The sequence below is a fragment of the Mercurialis annua genome, linkage group LG8, assembly GCF_937616625.2.
Source record: "Mercurialis annua linkage group LG8, ddMerAnnu1.2, whole genome shotgun sequence".
NCBI classification, from domain to species: domain Eukaryota; kingdom Viridiplantae; phylum Streptophyta; class Magnoliopsida; order Malpighiales; family Euphorbiaceae; genus Mercurialis; species Mercurialis annua.
The window spans coordinates 17,166,465-17,184,453 of record NC_065577.1 but is presented as its reverse complement, the minus strand read 5'-3'; the positions used below and the strand labels follow the sequence as shown (position 1 = coordinate 17,184,453).

Here is a 17,989-nt window from a genome sequence, read left to right as displayed (position 1 = left end):
ACTGTGCATTCGCATAGTACCTGTGCGAACGCACAGTGTGCTGTGCGTTCGCACAGTACGGGCTTTTAGCCCCGGCTCGATTTCGACGTGCTTCTTACTGATTTTCACAATTCCGACATCCAAACGACGCACAAACATGTCGAAAATACTAAATCTAAACCCAAAACGTTATATATCAATCCTAATATCGATAAAACGATAAAATCGTTTCGTGGCCTAAAACTTTGAATCGATATAACTCAAAATATATTCGTTTAAATGATAAAACGTCAAGCTTACCGTGATACGCCGCTGAAATACGATCGTTTTGAGTTATAGAACGTCGGAAACAAACGAGAAATGGAATCGAGCGACGGAAACGGCATTGAAATCGACGAAGAAAAGAAAAGGGAAAGAAAGAACTGAAGCTACTGGTAATTCCTTCTTATGAAGGTAATTATATATAATCCGGCTAATTTGCACTTTGGTCCTTGAAATTTTTCAAAAGTTTCAATTTAGCCCAAAACCTATTACGTCCAAATTTTAAACGGTCTCCGATCGACTCGAAACTTTTACCATAAATACTATAAATTATTTCGCGGACTTTGGCGAAATAAAATCCGTCACGAGATTTATAGTTTATTTTAATTTTCGAAGTAATATTCTCAAATCCCGCCAATTAACATATTAATATTTATTCTAAATTCCCGATATAGTCAAATTAAATTCTCCTTAATTTACTTTATCGGAAATCTCGACACGTGGCACGACGTAATTACCTTAAAATATTTTTGGGTATTACATTCACCCCCCCCCTTAAAATAAATTTGTCCTCGAATTTAAAATTTAGCCACGTACCTTGAGTAAAAAGATATCGTACTTCTGCCTCATATCTTATTCTGTCTCCCACGTGCACTCTTCTACAGACTGACTCCTCCATAGAACTTTTACCATCAGAATTCTCTTCGTCCGCAATTTTTGTATCTGCGTATCGACAATTTGCACTGGTTGTTCCTCGTATGTTAGTTCCTCGCTTACGTCCACCACTTGTGGTTGAATTATTCGAGAAGGGTTTGGTACATATTTCTGAAGCATGGAAATATGGAAGACAGGATGAACTTGCGACATCTCTGGCGGTAAGTCTAGCTTGTAGGCAACAGAGCCTATGCGCTCCACGATCTGATATGGTCCGACGTATCTCGGAGCCAACTTGCCCTTCTTTCCAAAATGGATATCTCCTTTCATCGGTGATACTTTGAGAAATACGTAATCTCCGATCTGAAATTCGATATCTTTTCTCTTACGGTCCGCGTAACTCTTCAGTCGACTAGAAGCAGTAGTTAGCCGTTGCCTTATCAATGGTACTTTCTCCGATGTAATCTGGATGACCTCTGCTCCAGTGAGCTTCCGTTTACCGACTTCATCCCAACAAATAGGGGATCGACATTTACGCCCGTATAACGCTTCGTATGGAGCCATCTCGATGCTCGAGCGATAGCTGTTGTTGTAGGCAAATTCGACTAAAGGTAGATACGTATCCCAACTACCTCTAAAGTCTAGTACGCATAATCGAAGCATGTCTTCTAACGTCTGGATCATTCGTTCAGACTAGCCGTCTGTCTAAGGATGAAACGCAGTGCTAAAATTCAATCGCGTTCCTAATGCATCTTGTAAGCTCTTCCAGAAATGAGAGGTAAATACAGAATCTCTGTCAGAAACGATTGACAAGGGAACTCCGTGTAGGCTCACGATTTTGTCAATGTACTCTTGAGCTAACTTTGCTGCAGTATACGTCGTCTTGATCAGTATAAAGTATGCTGACTTCGTTAAACGATCCACGATTACCCAAATGGAATCAAAATCTTTCTGCGTTTTAGGTAGTCCGACTACGAAATCCATCGTGATTTGCTCCCATTTTCACTCCGGGATGGGTAACGGCTGAAGAAATCCGTAAGGCTGCTGATGCTCCAATTTGACTTGCTGACAAGTTGGGCATTTAGCCACAAACTCTGCGATGTCTTTCTTCATTCCACTCCACCAATATGTTGTTTTGATGTCATGGTACATCTTCGTGGAACCAGGATGAACACTATAGATTGTTCTATGAGTCTTTTCCATGACCTTCTATCTCAAGTCTTCCACGTCTAGAACGCACATCCGATTGCCATATTTCAGTATTCCGTTAACGATACTGAAATCTTGACTTTTTCCTTATTGAACTTCCTCAATTAGATGCTTCAATTGAGGGTTGTCTGCTTGCAATTCTTTGATTTGATCTATCAATGTCGATCGTATCGTTAATTAAGCCATTAGGTTTCCAAGAGATGAAATCTCGAACTCTATCCCTTGGCTGAAAATCGTGTGAATCTCTCTAACTAACGGTTTTCGCCATGTCGTTGTAATATGCGCGAGACTTCCCGCTGATTTTCTACTTAACTCATCCGCCACAACGTTGGCTTTGCCTGGATGGTATTGTATCGTGCAGTCGTAATCTTTTAATAACTCCATCCACCTTCGTTGTCTGAGGTTCAACTCTCGTTGATTAAAAATGTACTTCATGCTTTTATGATCTGTAAAGCTCTCGCACGTGATGCCGTATAAATAATGTCTCCAAATCTTCAGTGCGAAAATCACTACTGCAAGTTCTAGATCATGCGTCAAATAATTTGTTTCGTGCTTCTTATGCTGTCGCGAAGCGTATGCAATCACTCTACCGTGTTGCATAAGGACGCATCCTAGTCCAACTCTTGACGCATCACAGTAAACTGTGAATCCATCTGTTCCTTCTAGTAATGCTAAGACTGGTGTCGTCGTTAGACACTCTTTCAGTTTCAGAAAACTGAGTTCACATTGGTCCGTCCAGTTGAATTTCGTGTTCTTCTGAGTTAACTTCGTCAAAGGTACAACGATCTTTGAGAAGTCCTGCACAAATCGTCTGTAGTATCCCGCTAAGCCGAGGAAACTTCGAACTTCTGTAACTGATTCCGGTCGTTTCTATTCTATCACGGCTTCGATCTTCTTTCGATCAACCTTAATACCACTTTGTGAAACCACATGCCCTAAGAACGCCACTTCCGTTAGCCGAAATTCACATTTAGAGAATTTGGCGTAAAGCTGATGCTCTCTTAACATCTGTAGTACTATCCATAAATGCTGAGCGTGCTCTTCTTCTGTACGTGAATAGATCAAAATATCGTCGATAAACACGATCACAAATTGATCTAAGTACGGTATAAATATCCTATTCATAAAATCCGTGAAAGGCTATTGGCGCGTTCGTTAATCCGAATGACATAACAAGAAACTCGTAATGTCCGTATCGAGTTCGAAAAGCGGGCTTCTGAATATCGTCATCGCGAATTTTCAGCTGATGATAGCCTGATCTCAGGTCTATCTTGGAGAAATACTTCGCTCCTTGTAATTGGTCGAACAAATCGTCGATTCTATGTAACAGATACTTATTCTTAATCGTTACCTTATTCAGCTGTCGATAATCGATGCAGAGTCAAATTGATCCATCTTTCTTTTTCACGAACAACACTGGTGCACCCCACGGGGATACACTCGGTCTGATGAAACTGCGATCAAACAATTCTTCTAACTGATCCTTTAATTCCTTGAGCTCTGGTGGCGCTATTTGATAAGCAGGTATCGATATCGGCTTCATGACAGGAGCCAATTCGATACAAAACTAGATCTCGCGATCTGGGGGTAGTCCAGGTAATTCCTCTGGAAAAACGTCTGGATATTCCGACACCACTGGTACGTCGCTTAAGTTTACACTTTTCTTTTCCACTTCTCGTACTATCGCCAAGAATCCTTGACATCCCTTCTTTAACATACGACAAGCTTTAATAGCGGAAATAATACTCGTAGGAGATTTCGTCTTATCACCCTGAATTGAAACAGCTTCAATTCCAGTCGTGTTGAACGTCATCGTCTTCTTCCGGGAATCCATATTGGCATAGTGCTGCGCTATCCAATCCATTCCTAATATGACGTCAAAAACTAATACCTCGAGTAAAATAAAATCAACTAACAAATCTCGTCCTTGAACTCTCACAGGACAAGACGGATAAATAATACTAACTTCCACACTCTCTCCAACTGGAGTAGCTATGGATAAGGAATTCCTAAGATATGCCGGTTGCACTCCTAACCTATTAGCGAAGCTAGGCGAAACAAACGAATGCGTAGCACCCGGATCAAATAAAATTAGTGCGTCTTGAGAAGCGATAGGAAAGGTACCTTGCACCACAGCATTGGAAGCCTGAGCCTCCTGAGGATTCAGTGCAAAGACCCTGGCCTGACTTCCACCAGCTTGCGAAGTCTGACCAGTGCCAAGACCTCCGCCATTCCTTCCACCTCGATTTGCATAACCACGGCCTCTCTGGCCAGTAAAGGTACTCCCTGTCTGATCATACCCTGATGCTGCCTGCTGCGCAGTCCTCTGCTGTTGATAAGAAGGATGCATCACAGTAGTCATCGAGCCCTGGGGCATCCGCCTCTGACAATCTCTAGCAAAATGACCTCGTTGACCACAGTTGAAACATGCTCCAATAGCAATGTAACACGCGCCGTAGTGCCTGTTATTACAGTTCAAACATATAGGAACTCCGCCTCCCATATCACTCATAGATCTGTCACTAAATACGGTGCCTGAAGTACTGACTCTAGTTCCATATCGAGCTCTCTTATTTCTCTGCTGACGTGATGTGGGTCAAGAATAACTTCTAACATATGATTGGGTAGGTGCGCTCTGTATGCTGCGGAACACATCACTCCTCATGGGCGCAACATTGGAAGGATCGGGAATCTTCCCAAAACGGATCAAAGAAACTTCCATTTGCCTGGCGCTGTCGATCAGTTGCACTAGGGTTCTTCCAATATCAGACGCCAGACTCACAAATTCAGCTCCTAGACCCTCTACAAACCTCGAGTTCGCTCTGACTGGGTCTGCAGTCAGGTCAGGTGCAAATCTACTTACTCTAGTAAACTCTGTCACAAACTCTTGCACAGTCGGATTGCCTCTACTCAGTGTCATCCATTGATTATGATAACTCTCTGTTACCGCATACGGTAAGAAAAATTCCCTAAAATGATTCACAGATTCAGCCCAGGTCATAGTGTCCATGGTTGGCTGAATGTGCTGCTGAAACCAATCTTTCGCGGGTCCTTTCATTGACATTTCTACCATGATGATGGTTTGTCTCTCGTTAGCTTGTAGACGTCGAGCGTTACGTTCTATTTCTTCGAGGAAGTCTAGAGCATCTCCTGAGCAGTCAAACTTAGTCCGCTTAAGGCGCATGTAAGCCAAGACGATATCTCGGTCAGTGAAAGCAACATTGCATAGCTGTTGCTGTTGTAGTTGTTCACGATGCATATTCTGCACCTCAGCCTGATTGGCTTGCATAGCCGCAATTCCGGTAAGGAACTGATTCAGATCAAAACCCACAACATTAGGTTGCTGGGCTTGCGCTTGCACTCCAGGTGCCTACGCATGGGCCTCTTGGCCACCACCTCCTCCTTGAACAGAAGACTCATCTTGAGCTTCTGGATGAACATCATGCGCCCCTTCTATAACGTTTCGTGATGCAGCGGCAACTCGCTCTTCTTCTTGTCGTTGGTCAGACATCCTGACCAAGACAAACAGGATTATTTAACCACATAATCGCATGTTATCGCTAACGCATATCGTATTAAACGCGCATCTCATCACATGCGAACACACAGGTATGACAGACTCACATCCTAGAGGGAAAGCTGGAAGTTTGAAAATCAAATAAATACTTAACAAGATTCGAGTCCTATGTGCTGCAGTAGAATTCCTATGAAAATCAATCACTCTTCTGACATAAGCAATGGTAACTGGACCATGCTCTGATACCAACATTGTCACGATCCAATCTCAGGGTCGAGACCGGTGCTAGGGAATGGGAGTGGTTGCTCCGAAACCCGTAGCAAGCCTAAAAACGTAAAATAATTTTTTGCAAAACATATACGTCATGCATGACAGACATAAACACGTGTCATGCTGGAAGCACATACCAAGCATACATATCCTCTGGCAGTCACAATATTAATAACGCAGCAAGCGTAAAACATTTAAAACTTTAAAACATTAAAGTTATATTTACAGAAAACTATATATTACAAGCTGACTTGCAAAACACTTATCTACTGCAGCTCTAAGATTAAAGTACTGTTTCTTTACATACTTTCAAAAATACAGACTTCTGGAAGTAGGATAGAAGTCTGTTGCTTCAAAAGCGTCTTTCACCTGAAAAGAAATCTGTGAGGGGTCAGTATATGGGGATATACTGAGTGAGTTCATATGTTTACAAATAAGTATTCAAATAAAACATAAAACAATATTCAATCATATGCAGCCAAGTACAAGATCCGATTGAAACCCTAATCCTCAAACATACTAATCAGCTATCATGCAACCCAATCATTAATATCAAGTTGTGGGTCCAACTCACTAGAGGGTCCAACCCTTTGAAAATATTTTTCTTCCTCATCGCAGCTGCACAGTTTCTTCAACATCACTTGTATAATTATATTTCGTCGCCCACCTCTCATACTTAACAAATCCGGTTACAAAACAATTCCATTTCACAAAATCACAAAGATGAAATACCTTAATGAAGGCATCATCCAAAACTTTTTCAGGTTCACTGAAAGGTTTCTTTTTCGAAGAGTCTTAAGTGACTGTTACAATTAACATCATATCAACAATATGTCAACAAGTGAAAAGATAAAGTTTAATAAATATTTTAAAAACAAAACAAAATAAGATACAAAATAAATACAATAACAAACCATAAAATAATCACTACAAGATCAACAAAATTAACCATATAAATTAGAGACCATTATAGCTCCAACAAAAAGTTTTAATCGCAGGGACTCAAACATAAATTTTCCTTAATTCACATGTGGAATAAAAATATGAAGGCATTTAAACAATATAATTGAAGGACTAGAGACATCAATTCAATCACCAAACACAGTTAATCAGTAAACGAATTCGTAAAAAATCTAGAAAAATCGACCAATCTTATTCAAAAGAGCAATAGCATTAGCTCTCCAATTTTGCTGCACTTTAATAATCTCTTTAGCTAATCTCAACATCACAATTGAATCCCTATTATAAGAAATCTCATTTAAACTCAATATCTCCGCTTTCCCTTTCAACTCCAAAAATCTCATCTATCTTATCGACATTTAATTGAGTAAATAGCGTAAATATCACCCAGTCCCACAGTGCCGACCCGAAAACCTTATTAGAAACCCCATGTCTCGATCTTGATGAAATCTTATTAACATTTCGAGTATAATTCAGCAAAGAGCGGTATCGATACTGCCATTTCTTGAAAGTGGTAAAAGTTTGATTAGAAGAACACCAAATGGACACCTTATAAGCCATGGATTCAAGACTAAGTTTCAGGGTGGGATTCGCAGTTAAAAAGAGCTTTCGATCCACAAGTAAACCAAGACGCCTATGAAATGAACTGTTATGTTGTGGATGGTGATCTTTGATTGATTGTGTAAAATCTATATAGCCTATTAATTATGTGTGGACCTTGATTCCAATTATTTAGGAGACCTGCAAATTGAAAAAATGTAGAAATTATTGCATAATTGAGGATCAACTCTCACTGTTCTCAGAAGTAATGTTTCCTACGCAAGACACATAAAAAAATCATGTCACATGTAGCAACTCCTTAGCTAATTCTTTCTGCCAATTTCATTTTAAAATAAAAACTTACAATGAACACTGTCATTTTCATTTTTCAATTCTATAGATTGTAGTTTCAAATAGTTGACAATCATTTTCACAATTTTTGATTACACATTGATTAGAAACATAAAACTAAAATGAAATTTTAAAAAATTAATAGGAAAGAGGACAAAAGAAAAGAAATCAAACCTCAACAATAATAACGAAATCTTGTTTGGCTTGAAACCCACATTTCATTTAGTATAATCAACAATCCTGAAAATGCCATATAATAAATTCAAATTAGGTCATTATAATAAACTAAATCAGAATTTAATATTGTTATTTCGTCTTTACCATCGTTATGCCACCGCCACCATTCTTTTGCCTCATCATTGTTCCGCCTTCGTTGCCGTTATGTCTTCCACATCGTTCTATCGCTGCTGTTTCGTCTTCCACATTGTTCAGTCGCCGTCGTCGCCATTTTATTACTCATGCGCTTTCTTTTGTTCAGATCTGCTATGGATAGCTGGAATGTTAATGGATTTAGAGAGAATGCGAAGAACAGAGAAGAAACTGTCAAAGACAAGGAAAGTAAGAAAAATGGTAGGAAAGAAAAGAATTTAGAAATTAAGTCTAAAAAAGTAATAAAAAGCAGTAGTGTAAGGTGACGTTTGATAAACTGAAAATTAAGTACTGAATTTTAAGTGCTGAAAATAATAATTGCTGATTTTTTTAAGTGCTAAATTGAATAAGTCTGTTTGATAACTGCAAGTCTGAAATTACTCAATATTATTTAAATTATTATATTTATATATAATTTTTTTAAAGATTAACTAGTTTAAAAATAAATTACTAAATACAAATAATTTTTAAAATATAAATAAAAAATATTTAAAAAAATATTATGAATAGTACACATTTTACAAATAAAAATTTTAAATTTTAGTTGCTTATATTGATAATTAGTTCTTAAAGATATAACGATTCTCCCCTTTAGCTTGAAAATCGTTCTTTAAAATAAAATAATTTTTAAAACTCCAAAAAACCGTTTAAATCTGATAATCATTGTTGTGTGTTACAAACAGAAGTCTAAACTTAAGAGCGAATATATTAAATAATGACATATAGACTATAAAAATAAAATAAAGATGGAGAATAAAATATTCATGATAAAAAATATAGTAATTTAAAATTTTAAGTGTTAATTTAAGTATAATTTGTGATATTAAAAATAATAATAAAAATAATATATATGAGATAAAATGTTTTTATTCGTGACTAATAATAAAAATAATAAAAATATACAGTTTATTAAATGATAAAACTAATATTTAATAATTTAATATTTTTATTAAAAAAAATAAGTCAAAATTTTTGACTTATTATTTTAAGTGGTTTTTGACTTAACTGAATAAATTAAGTTGAACTTTTTTAAATTATCAAACCAACTTAAAACAATTAAATGCTTAATGCATTAATTTAAATAATAAGTTGGGTTATCAAACACCTCTAAGTAAAAAATAAGGTGAGGCAGTATAAAAGTAAAAGCTATTAAAAAACAGTAAAACGTATAAAAAGCCCATATTAGTGTCTAATCCCGGCCTTAAGAGGCCGGGCGGGCCAGATACCCAAACCCATAAACATGTATATGTTAGACTAGACCTGTTTATGGACCGGGCTTGAACGGACTCGGGCTTGATTTAGGCAGACTTGATTTTTTTAAAGGCAAGCTCAAGTCCGCTCAAATCCGGTTCGGATTTTAAATATTCTATCCAAGTGCGGCCCTAAGAGGACGGGCCTGGACGAGCGGATAGGGTACTCAAGCTCATGAACAGATATATGTTAGACCAATGTAAAAGACGGGAATGGACAATTTTATCCAACAAAACCTTTAGATTAAAAATAAAAAAACACTCACAAATCAGCAATTGTAAGGGACAATTAAGGGAAGCACAAAACACTGAAGAAAAACATAAACCCTAGCCCCTATCTGACAATATAAACACGTTGAATCGGTTCAGTCAACAGTTCTTTAATTTTCCTGCTGAAAAGAGGTGAAAGCAATTGGAGCGGAGCAAAAATGGAAGATTTAGCTGAAGCAATTTCTAATTTAGCACCGGCTGAAAAAGAATCTCAAACAACAGTTCACCGAGGCTCCGGTCGCCGGCTCCACTGTCTTCAGGTCACCAGCTCACGAACAACATCAGAGAAGTAAGTGTGTATGCTTCCGTTGTTTAAATTTTGTCGTTCTTCATTTACACTCAATTTAATTCGCTGTTCTTAGGGTTTTATTTTGGAAAGGTTTAATAATGAATCTAACTTTCCAATTCTGCTTGTTGATTGGTATTTGGGATCAGTTCTAATAAGAGGGAACTTGAAATAAAACAGGAGGAAGATAGATGTTTTAAGGTAGTGACTATATTTCTTTATCAACATTTTTATTTTGTTTCCATGTTACTTGATTTCTATTTTCTAGCTTTTTAACTGTGAAAGAAATATCATCAATTCCATGCTTTTCAGGCTGCCGGCAATACACAAGGTCAGAATTCTGCAGCAGCTGATGATGATTATATAGACCCTACGGTATGAGCCCTCTTGGCATAATTATTTTGCTCGTTTTTAATTTCATTAGAGAATGGCGGACTGACTCATTGTCTATAAGCATCATTCACCGCCTTTGGATTTTCTTCTTCTTCTTCTTCTCACTTTCTTCTTTTGCAGCAATATTTTGAGAGCAACAAAGCCTACCTGGCTTCTCTGAAGGCTGAAGGAAAAAATCCATATCCTCACAACTTCTATGTTACCTTTTCAATTGAACATTACCCAGAATATTATGAAAGGTTAATTATTGGAGAGCATCTTGAGAATCTCACTGTATCTATGGCTGGTACGCATAATCTTCATATCCTTTACTTAAGTTAGGATATGATTTGTTTGCATGTTGCCTTATGTCCAGTTTCCCCCCCTTTCTGCTAGGCCGATTCATGAAAAGCAGACAATCCTCCGCAAACATTTTTTTTTATGATTTGCACGACGATGCTGTTAAGGTTCAAGTCACGATCGATACCAGGTTATTTGATTATTGCCATTGGATTTTTATGTTTACTCTAATTTTATGTATGCTGATTTTCTAAAAGGACTTCTTCGTCATGAATTACTATGTTTGCATGTTCTTGCTTTATTTTTACGGGGAAAACAGGCAACTGTGCTTCTATGGTATATATTGTGGGGGGCACGACCCAGCCCTCGACGAATTTTTTACCACTAAAGTTTTAAAATTGTGCCCCCCAAAATTATGCCATTAACACTCCTATAAGATTCCCCCTTTTTCTTCTTGTGAACATGGACTGAAATAAGTACTGAAGCATGAGCTGGGAGTGCACGTTAAAAAACATTTAATCTAATTGCAAAATTACTTGCTATAAACCCTCAACACATGACACATGCTTTGTGTTCCCTCACAATTATTCCAATATCGCAGCGGCTTATCTCACCCATATCTGCCATCTGCTCAACCCCACTTAGTTGTGTTCCGCCATGTATCAATATCCCCCCTTTTCCCTTTATTTTTCATGTAACATGCTCGTATATCCTTTTTTTTTTTGTCTCTTTTTTCGTTTCTTGAAGACAGTTTTTTTGTTTGTTACATTCCAGCAAATCAGGCATGGACGGCGCTGAACTTCTTTCCAACTTGAAGCATGGCGATATTGTTGGCGTCACCGGCATCCTAGGTTCAAAATTGTTACTGTTTTTGACTATTTGTTTGCTCATTATACACTGTTAGTTAGATGCACAACATGTCTATTTCTCTTTCTATTTTGATTGTCTACTTCCTTTCTTTTCATTTCAATTCAGATTTTATTTGAATTCTAGTGACTTTGCACTTTATTTACATCCTTTTGGCATTTTTGCCACTCAAGTAAGGCTGTGCCCCTTACGGAGATAATATAGGAGTAGCATTTAACAAGATTAGTGTTCAAGGATCAATTAATAACGAATTGGTTTGACAGTGTTTTGAGATTGTGCTGGCGGTGGGCACGAATGGGATGGCATCAATGGCACTGGAAATAGGGTGATGCAAATAACTATTTCGTGTGGTTTTTAATGGGCAAACCGGAGGAAAGAAGTTAATATCTGAAACCACATAAAACAATTTTTTGATGGTTCCAGGCTTTTTTTACTAGTTCTGGAAACTGGAGAATGGGTGGGTCTGGCTAAAGAAATATTACGTTTGAACCAAAAATTCTATTGTTTGTTGTATATGCTGAAAAGTGCCTAGAGGACCTTGAGAGCTTTATTATGTGCTGTAGATAGTACTATTATTTCTGAATATAGGTGAATGCTTTATTTTATAGCAGCTAAGGTGTTCACAAGTATACATTTTTTACTTATGGTGCATGGTTTTGCTTTTCCTCTTCCCATCCCCCTCCCTTGCATTTCAATAAATTTTGATCTGGTAAAATGTGGAAATTTATCTTCCCTCTACTCTAGGTAACATGCTTTGTTGGCATCGTTGTACTTATCAATCATGTGGAAAGAGCTTTGTCTTGCTGCTTTGAGCCGCATAAAATTTCTGTATTGTTATTTGCTATATTGCTATTCCTATATCTGTGCGGAAAATACTCAGCAGGCTGTTTGTGCACATGCTGTGTTATTCATGTATATATACTTTTCTTTTTCTGATGTAAACTGTATTATGTTTTGAATCTTAATGTATTTATGGCTGTTTATTCATTGCATCTAGTGTGTTGGCTTCTTCGTTTCTCCCAGGAAAAACGGGAACAAGAAAGCTGAGTATCTCTCCAACATCTTTGGTGGTTTTATCTCACTGTCTTCGCATGCTTCCAAAGGACTTAAAAGATCCGGTATTGGCTACTGTGGATATGAAATTTGAATAGAATGCAAAATGTAGATCTTAGTTTGGTTCATACAATTTTTAAGTCCTCGTGTTCTCAGTTTGAAAATGACGAAACTCGATTTTTTTTTCCTTATACTTAGTAGATTCATCAATGCAGATGTAACACACAGGTTAAAAATATTGCTTATATGTTTGAGGCTAGTGTTACAATTTTTTTTTTTTAATTTTAGAAGCCCAACTTTGACAATGAAATTCATTACTTCCCTTCCCATCCTTACCAATAATTTATTCTATTTATGGTGCTAAGGAAACTCGCTATTGTCAACGCTATCTGGATCTTATTTTAAATTCGGAGGTTCGAGAGATTTTCAAGACCAGATCAAGGATCATAACATATATTAGAAGCTTTCTTGACAGTCTCGATTTCTTAGAGGTTAGTTATATACTGTGCTTTAATTACTTTGTGTTGCTGTAAAGTTCTTTTCCTATATTGTATCTTATGTTTTTCTTGCTTGTCGTCTTGGCTTCCATCAACAGGTTGAGACACCCGTGATGAACATGTTTGCCGGGGGAGCTGCTGCTCGCCCTTTTGTGACTCATCACAATGAACTAAACATGAGGCTGTACTTGCGTATGTCTCCGGAGCCTCGCCTTATAGAGTTAGTTGTTGGTGGTATTAACCTTGTATACGAGATTGGAAGACAATTTAGGAATGAGGGTATCGATTCGACTCACAATCCTGAATTTACAACCTGTGAGTTTTATATGGCCTTTTCGGATTACGACGACGTAATGGAACTAACTGAGAAATTATTGCGTGGTAAGGTTTTTCTATTTTGGGCTGCAAGACGTTCTTTTCATTGATTTCACACATAGGAGAAAAGACCTGATCATGTTGGGTTGTTTTGTTGGTTCTTTGTTCAAATTAGAAATGGTGCAGGAGATTACGGGTGGCTACAAGGTTAAATATCTCGCGAATGGGCTTGACAATAATCCAATTGAGATTGACTTTACGCCACCTTTTAGGTATGGGACACAGTGTTATATTTGTTTTATAACCCAAAGTTCTTATTTTGCCATCTAATAGATCCGCCCACTGATGCAGAAAAATTGACATGATAAATGAGTTGGAGAAGATGGCCAATCTAAACATACCAAAGGATCTGGCCAGTGATGAAGCTAGTAAGTATCTTGCGGCCGCATGTCAGAGGTTTGAGGTCAAGTGTCTTCCTCCACAGACAACTGCCCGCATGTTGGATAAAGTAATTCCTCATTCATTCATTTGTTTTATTATTATTATTATTATTATTATTATTATTATTATTATTATTAAGTACCTAAGAAGAACAATACAAATAGACTTTAGCAAAGCCTCAATTATATCATGCATGTATGACTTTGGGGAAGAAGAATAAAATGAACTTAATGATGACGACGGGTAGTTGGTTTCTAGAAGAAGATCCATTGATTTCGGTTATTTTAATAGTAGGAATTAGGCATAGTTATTATTTGCATATATATGACAATGATAATTTGGTTTTTCGGTTTAGATCGGATTAATGATTTGGTTGATTTATTTCCTCACCCATAGGTGCACGCCTCGCTCGTGAGAGGAGGGTGCGCCTTGGTGCAAGAATGGGCTGGTTACCGGCAGCAATTAACTATATGTGTAGTCTGATTGCCAAACAAAAGGCATTGGTGCTGGTTCTCTACCTGTAACGACTTGTTTACATTTGCCCGATAAAATTATACGATTCTGACTTTCTCTATGTAAATTTTTTAATAAAATTACCGTTGTGAGGGTAGGCTAGAATTTTTTTTATCAGATGATTATGATAATTTCTATGTGAAGCAATTTTAGGTTCACGCTGTTTAAAATCTTTAGTGTATCTTGTTGTTCACAGCTGGTTGGGCACTTTCTTGTTGGAACCTGTGTTAATCCTACTTTTATCATCAACCATCCCGAGGTCATGAGTCCTTTGGCAAAAAGGCATAGATCAAGACCAGGCTTGGCTGAATGTTTTGAATTGTTTGTAAACAAGCAGAAGGTGTTGTCACTGAACTTCTAGTAGATCTGTTTGCTCTTCATTGTCCTTATTTTGCTTAATGTCATAATTATACTGCTGCTTCATATTATTTATTTAACTGCTCAGCTTTGCAATGGATACACGGTGTTGAATGACCCTATGGAAGTACGGGAGCGATTTGCTGAACAACTCAAGGTATTCTTGGATCATTGTGTGAAGTATGGAGTTTCAGTAAATGTCTTGAACTCCTGTTATCTTTTCTCCCAATATCAGGGCCGGCAGTCAGGTGAAGATGAATCTATGGCTTTTGATGAAACATTTTGCACTGCTCTCGAGTATGGGTTACCTCCAACTGGTGGCTGTCAATGGGGCATTGACCCACTCGCTATGATACTAACCGATTCACAGGATATCAAGGTTAGTTTTCTGTTCCCCATCTGTATGTTTTGGTAGGACTGAAAATACAATTTCACTGGCTGCTTACCGTACCATATTGGTAATTTTGTTGGGTCAGGAGGTAATACTGTTCCCATTCATGAAGCATCAACATGAACACGAACATCCCGATCCTACCAAAGGTATCTTATTCTTGTGTTTATTCTATTGCGGGTCGTATTCCCATTGTAGATGTATTTCTTTCCTTAAGCTAATAAGCCAGATGTTTTAAATACCTTTTATTATAAATCAATGGAGATTTTTTTTTCTTTTCAAAATGGGCCTAATGTTTTAAAAAAAAAGAGGAAATTAGGCCCAGCACCAACCCAGACCTATTTATTCTCATTAGCACGACGCAAATTTTTTCCTTGCAAAAATACAGTACACTTTTAATTTCTTTCAATTTTGTGCTTTTGTTTTATAATTTTTAAAGTTTATCAAATTGAAATATATGTTTGTCCTTCTATTAATCGAGATCTTGTCTTTCTTCGGCGGCGGCGCTTCCTCCGTTGCTGTCGCAGCAGCTTCTCTTATTGCTTCGTGCGAAAAACAGATCCAGAGTTAGGGAGATTTCGACGAAGACGACATTAGTCACCGGTGCTACCATCGCCGGCGCTCCAACTGCCGCCGCTCTTTATATTTCTCATCGATGGTTTTTTTATGTTGATGGGATTCAATTGGGGAGCCACATCGGTGGATGCACTCACTGTGTCTTCTTCTTCAACAAATAATCACATGTTATTGTCATGGATATTCCCTCCTCGACTCTGTTTCTTGCCATCAATTGTCCAATTCTTTGCTTCCATCCCCCATAGCTTCTCACTCTTTCAACTTTCTCTCTGATTGCTTGGTTTTGTTCGGTGGTGGCTGTGAGGGAGGTCCGTCTTTTTTTCTTTCTTATTGCAATGGTTGTTTGAGCATGAACCCTAGGCTTTATTATTCATTGTTGTAGGAGCCTGATAATTTGATTTTTCAACTTATTCTTCTATGTCTACTTTGTGTCTTTTGATGCAGTAAGGTGAATGATTCAATCCAGTGTTAGTTAAAGAAGTGGGTATGGCAGTAATGACTGATGATTGCAAGGAGTAAGTGTCCATGTTTTAATGAAGTGAATTTGTTCCAGCTTAGGTTTCTATTAGGCTTCAAGAACAGTAAAAAGACTCAATTGTTTATCATTTTTTTTGGTGGGATTTTGCAGTTTCTATTAGGCTTCAAGAACAGTAAAAAGACTCAATTGTTTATCATTTTTTTTGGTGGGATTTTGCAGTTTGGCGGTTGTGACATTCCCTTTGCACCACTCCATGTAGATATGAAGGTCCCATTTGTATTGCTCTTGGTTTGCTTCTACTTTTGTGGTTGATAGCAATTTGGTTCAATGTGGGCATCATAGTTTGTTTTCAAGTAAAAGGTAAAAGAATGAACTAACTAAAGTTTAACCACAAATGAAATGAGTTAAGAGGATACCTTGTAATCAAAGTTTTGATTTGTTGATTGCAGGAATATATTGTTGTATGGAAAATCAAAATCATTGTCCTCTCTTGGTCTGAAACTAATCATTAAACTACAGTCCTTTGCAGTTGCAGCTATCAAATAGTCCCTTGCATTTTTCAAGCTTTCGTGCATGGAAATAGAATGCAAGGAGGCATACTTATGTGGCAGTCCTGCTTCAGCCAATTCTCTACACACCATACATAAAATTCCATATATATTGATGAATAAATTCCATATCTTAAGAAAAACGTATGTACATATAATTTACCCAATGATAAAAAAAAATGGACACTGCATGCAATTGGGGACCAAATGGCTCACTCATGGAGTGCTAAAATATCTTATATACATGCATCAAAATATCTCTACACACCATGCAATGCTGAAAATGATGTTATAGTAAGCGTGAATTGCTCCTTCAATATCAAAACTATCAAGCTTTTTTGGACTATATAAGAGAACCATTCATGAAGACACGAAAATTGTTTTGAGGATTATTTATTTTTTTGTTGCTAGTTAACTAATGGTGTACTAATGATTCGCCAATAATTTTATTTTTAGTGTATTGTCGGTAGACGTTTGGTTAACTGTTGGTAAATGTGTAATAATTTTTATTTTGAATATATAGTTATAAGGTGTAGTATTTTGTGTAAAAAAGTCTATTGGCCTTTTTATATTTTTTATAATTTTGTTTTTAGAATACCATTAGTGAACCGTGAGTAAACCGTTTATCTTTCTTTAGTTTGTTAGTAAACTGATAGTCAACCGTTGGTAAACTTATGTAAATTGATATAAACCATAAGTTTAATATTTTATAATTTTAAAAAATAAACAATAGTAAATTATTTTTTAAGTAAAGTGATAGTAAGCCGTTGATAAATTTATATTTAGTAAACCGATATAAACCATATGTTTAATATTTTTATAATTTTAAAAAAATTAACAATAGTAAATTGTTTTTAAGTAAACTGATAGTAAACCATTGGTAAATTTATATTTAGTAAACCGTTACTAAACCGATAGTCAACCGTTGGTAAACTTATATTTAGTAAAGCCATATAAACTATAAGTTTAATATTTTATATTTTTTAAAAAATAAACAATAATAAATTGTGTTTTTAAGTAAATTGATAGTAAACTGTTGGTAAATTCATATTTAGTAAACCGATATAAATCATAAATTTAATATTCTATAATTTTTAAAAAATAAACAATAGTAAACTGGTAGTAAACTGTTGGTAAATTTATATTTAGTAAACCGTTACTAAACCGATAGTCAACCGTTGGTAAACTTATATTTAGTAAACCGATATAAACCATAAATTTAATATTTCATTTTTTTTTAAAAATGAACAATAATAAATTATTTTTTAAGTAAACTGATAGTAAACCGTTAGTAAATTTATATTTAGTAAACCGATATAAACCATAAATTTAATATTCTATAATTTTTAAACAACAAACAATAGT

At 36.6% G+C, this 17,989-nt stretch overlaps 1 protein-coding gene across 14 annotated transcripts; it reads left to right on the top strand.

Annotated features, from left to right (window-relative positions):
• The first annotated feature begins 9,605 nt into the window (after window positions 1-9,605).
• LOC126660225 (lysine--tRNA ligase, cytoplasmic-like) lies at window positions 9,606-17,195 on the top strand. 14 transcript variants are annotated; one of them, XR_007635280.2, is made up of 19 exons: window positions 9,606-9,919; window positions 10,066-10,117; window positions 10,229-10,291; window positions 10,430-10,595; window positions 10,685-10,778; window positions 11,363-11,439; window positions 12,479-12,573; window positions 12,874-12,999; window positions 13,104-13,386; window positions 13,496-13,592; window positions 13,672-13,828; window positions 14,471-14,614; window positions 14,720-14,788; window positions 14,867-15,010; window positions 15,108-15,171; window positions 15,553-15,906; window positions 16,043-16,113; window positions 16,296-16,436; window positions 16,526-17,195. XR_007635280.2 is itself a non-coding variant. In XM_050353595.2 (16 exons), exons 1-16 carry the CDS (start codon window positions 9,789-9,791, stop codon window positions 16,048-16,050), a joined length of 1,770 nt encoding a protein of 589 aa, XP_050209552.1. In that variant the 5' UTR covers window positions 9,607-9,788; the 3' UTR covers window positions 16,051-16,309. The 14 variants fall into 14 exon arrangements, 2 of the variants coding, with proteins under 2 accessions (XP_050209553.1, XP_050209552.1); XR_008789638.1 differs by having other exon boundaries at window positions 15,550-15,906; window positions 16,336-16,436; XR_007635279.2 differs by having other exon boundaries at window positions 15,550-15,906.
• Window positions 17,196-17,989: the final 794 nt, after the last annotated feature.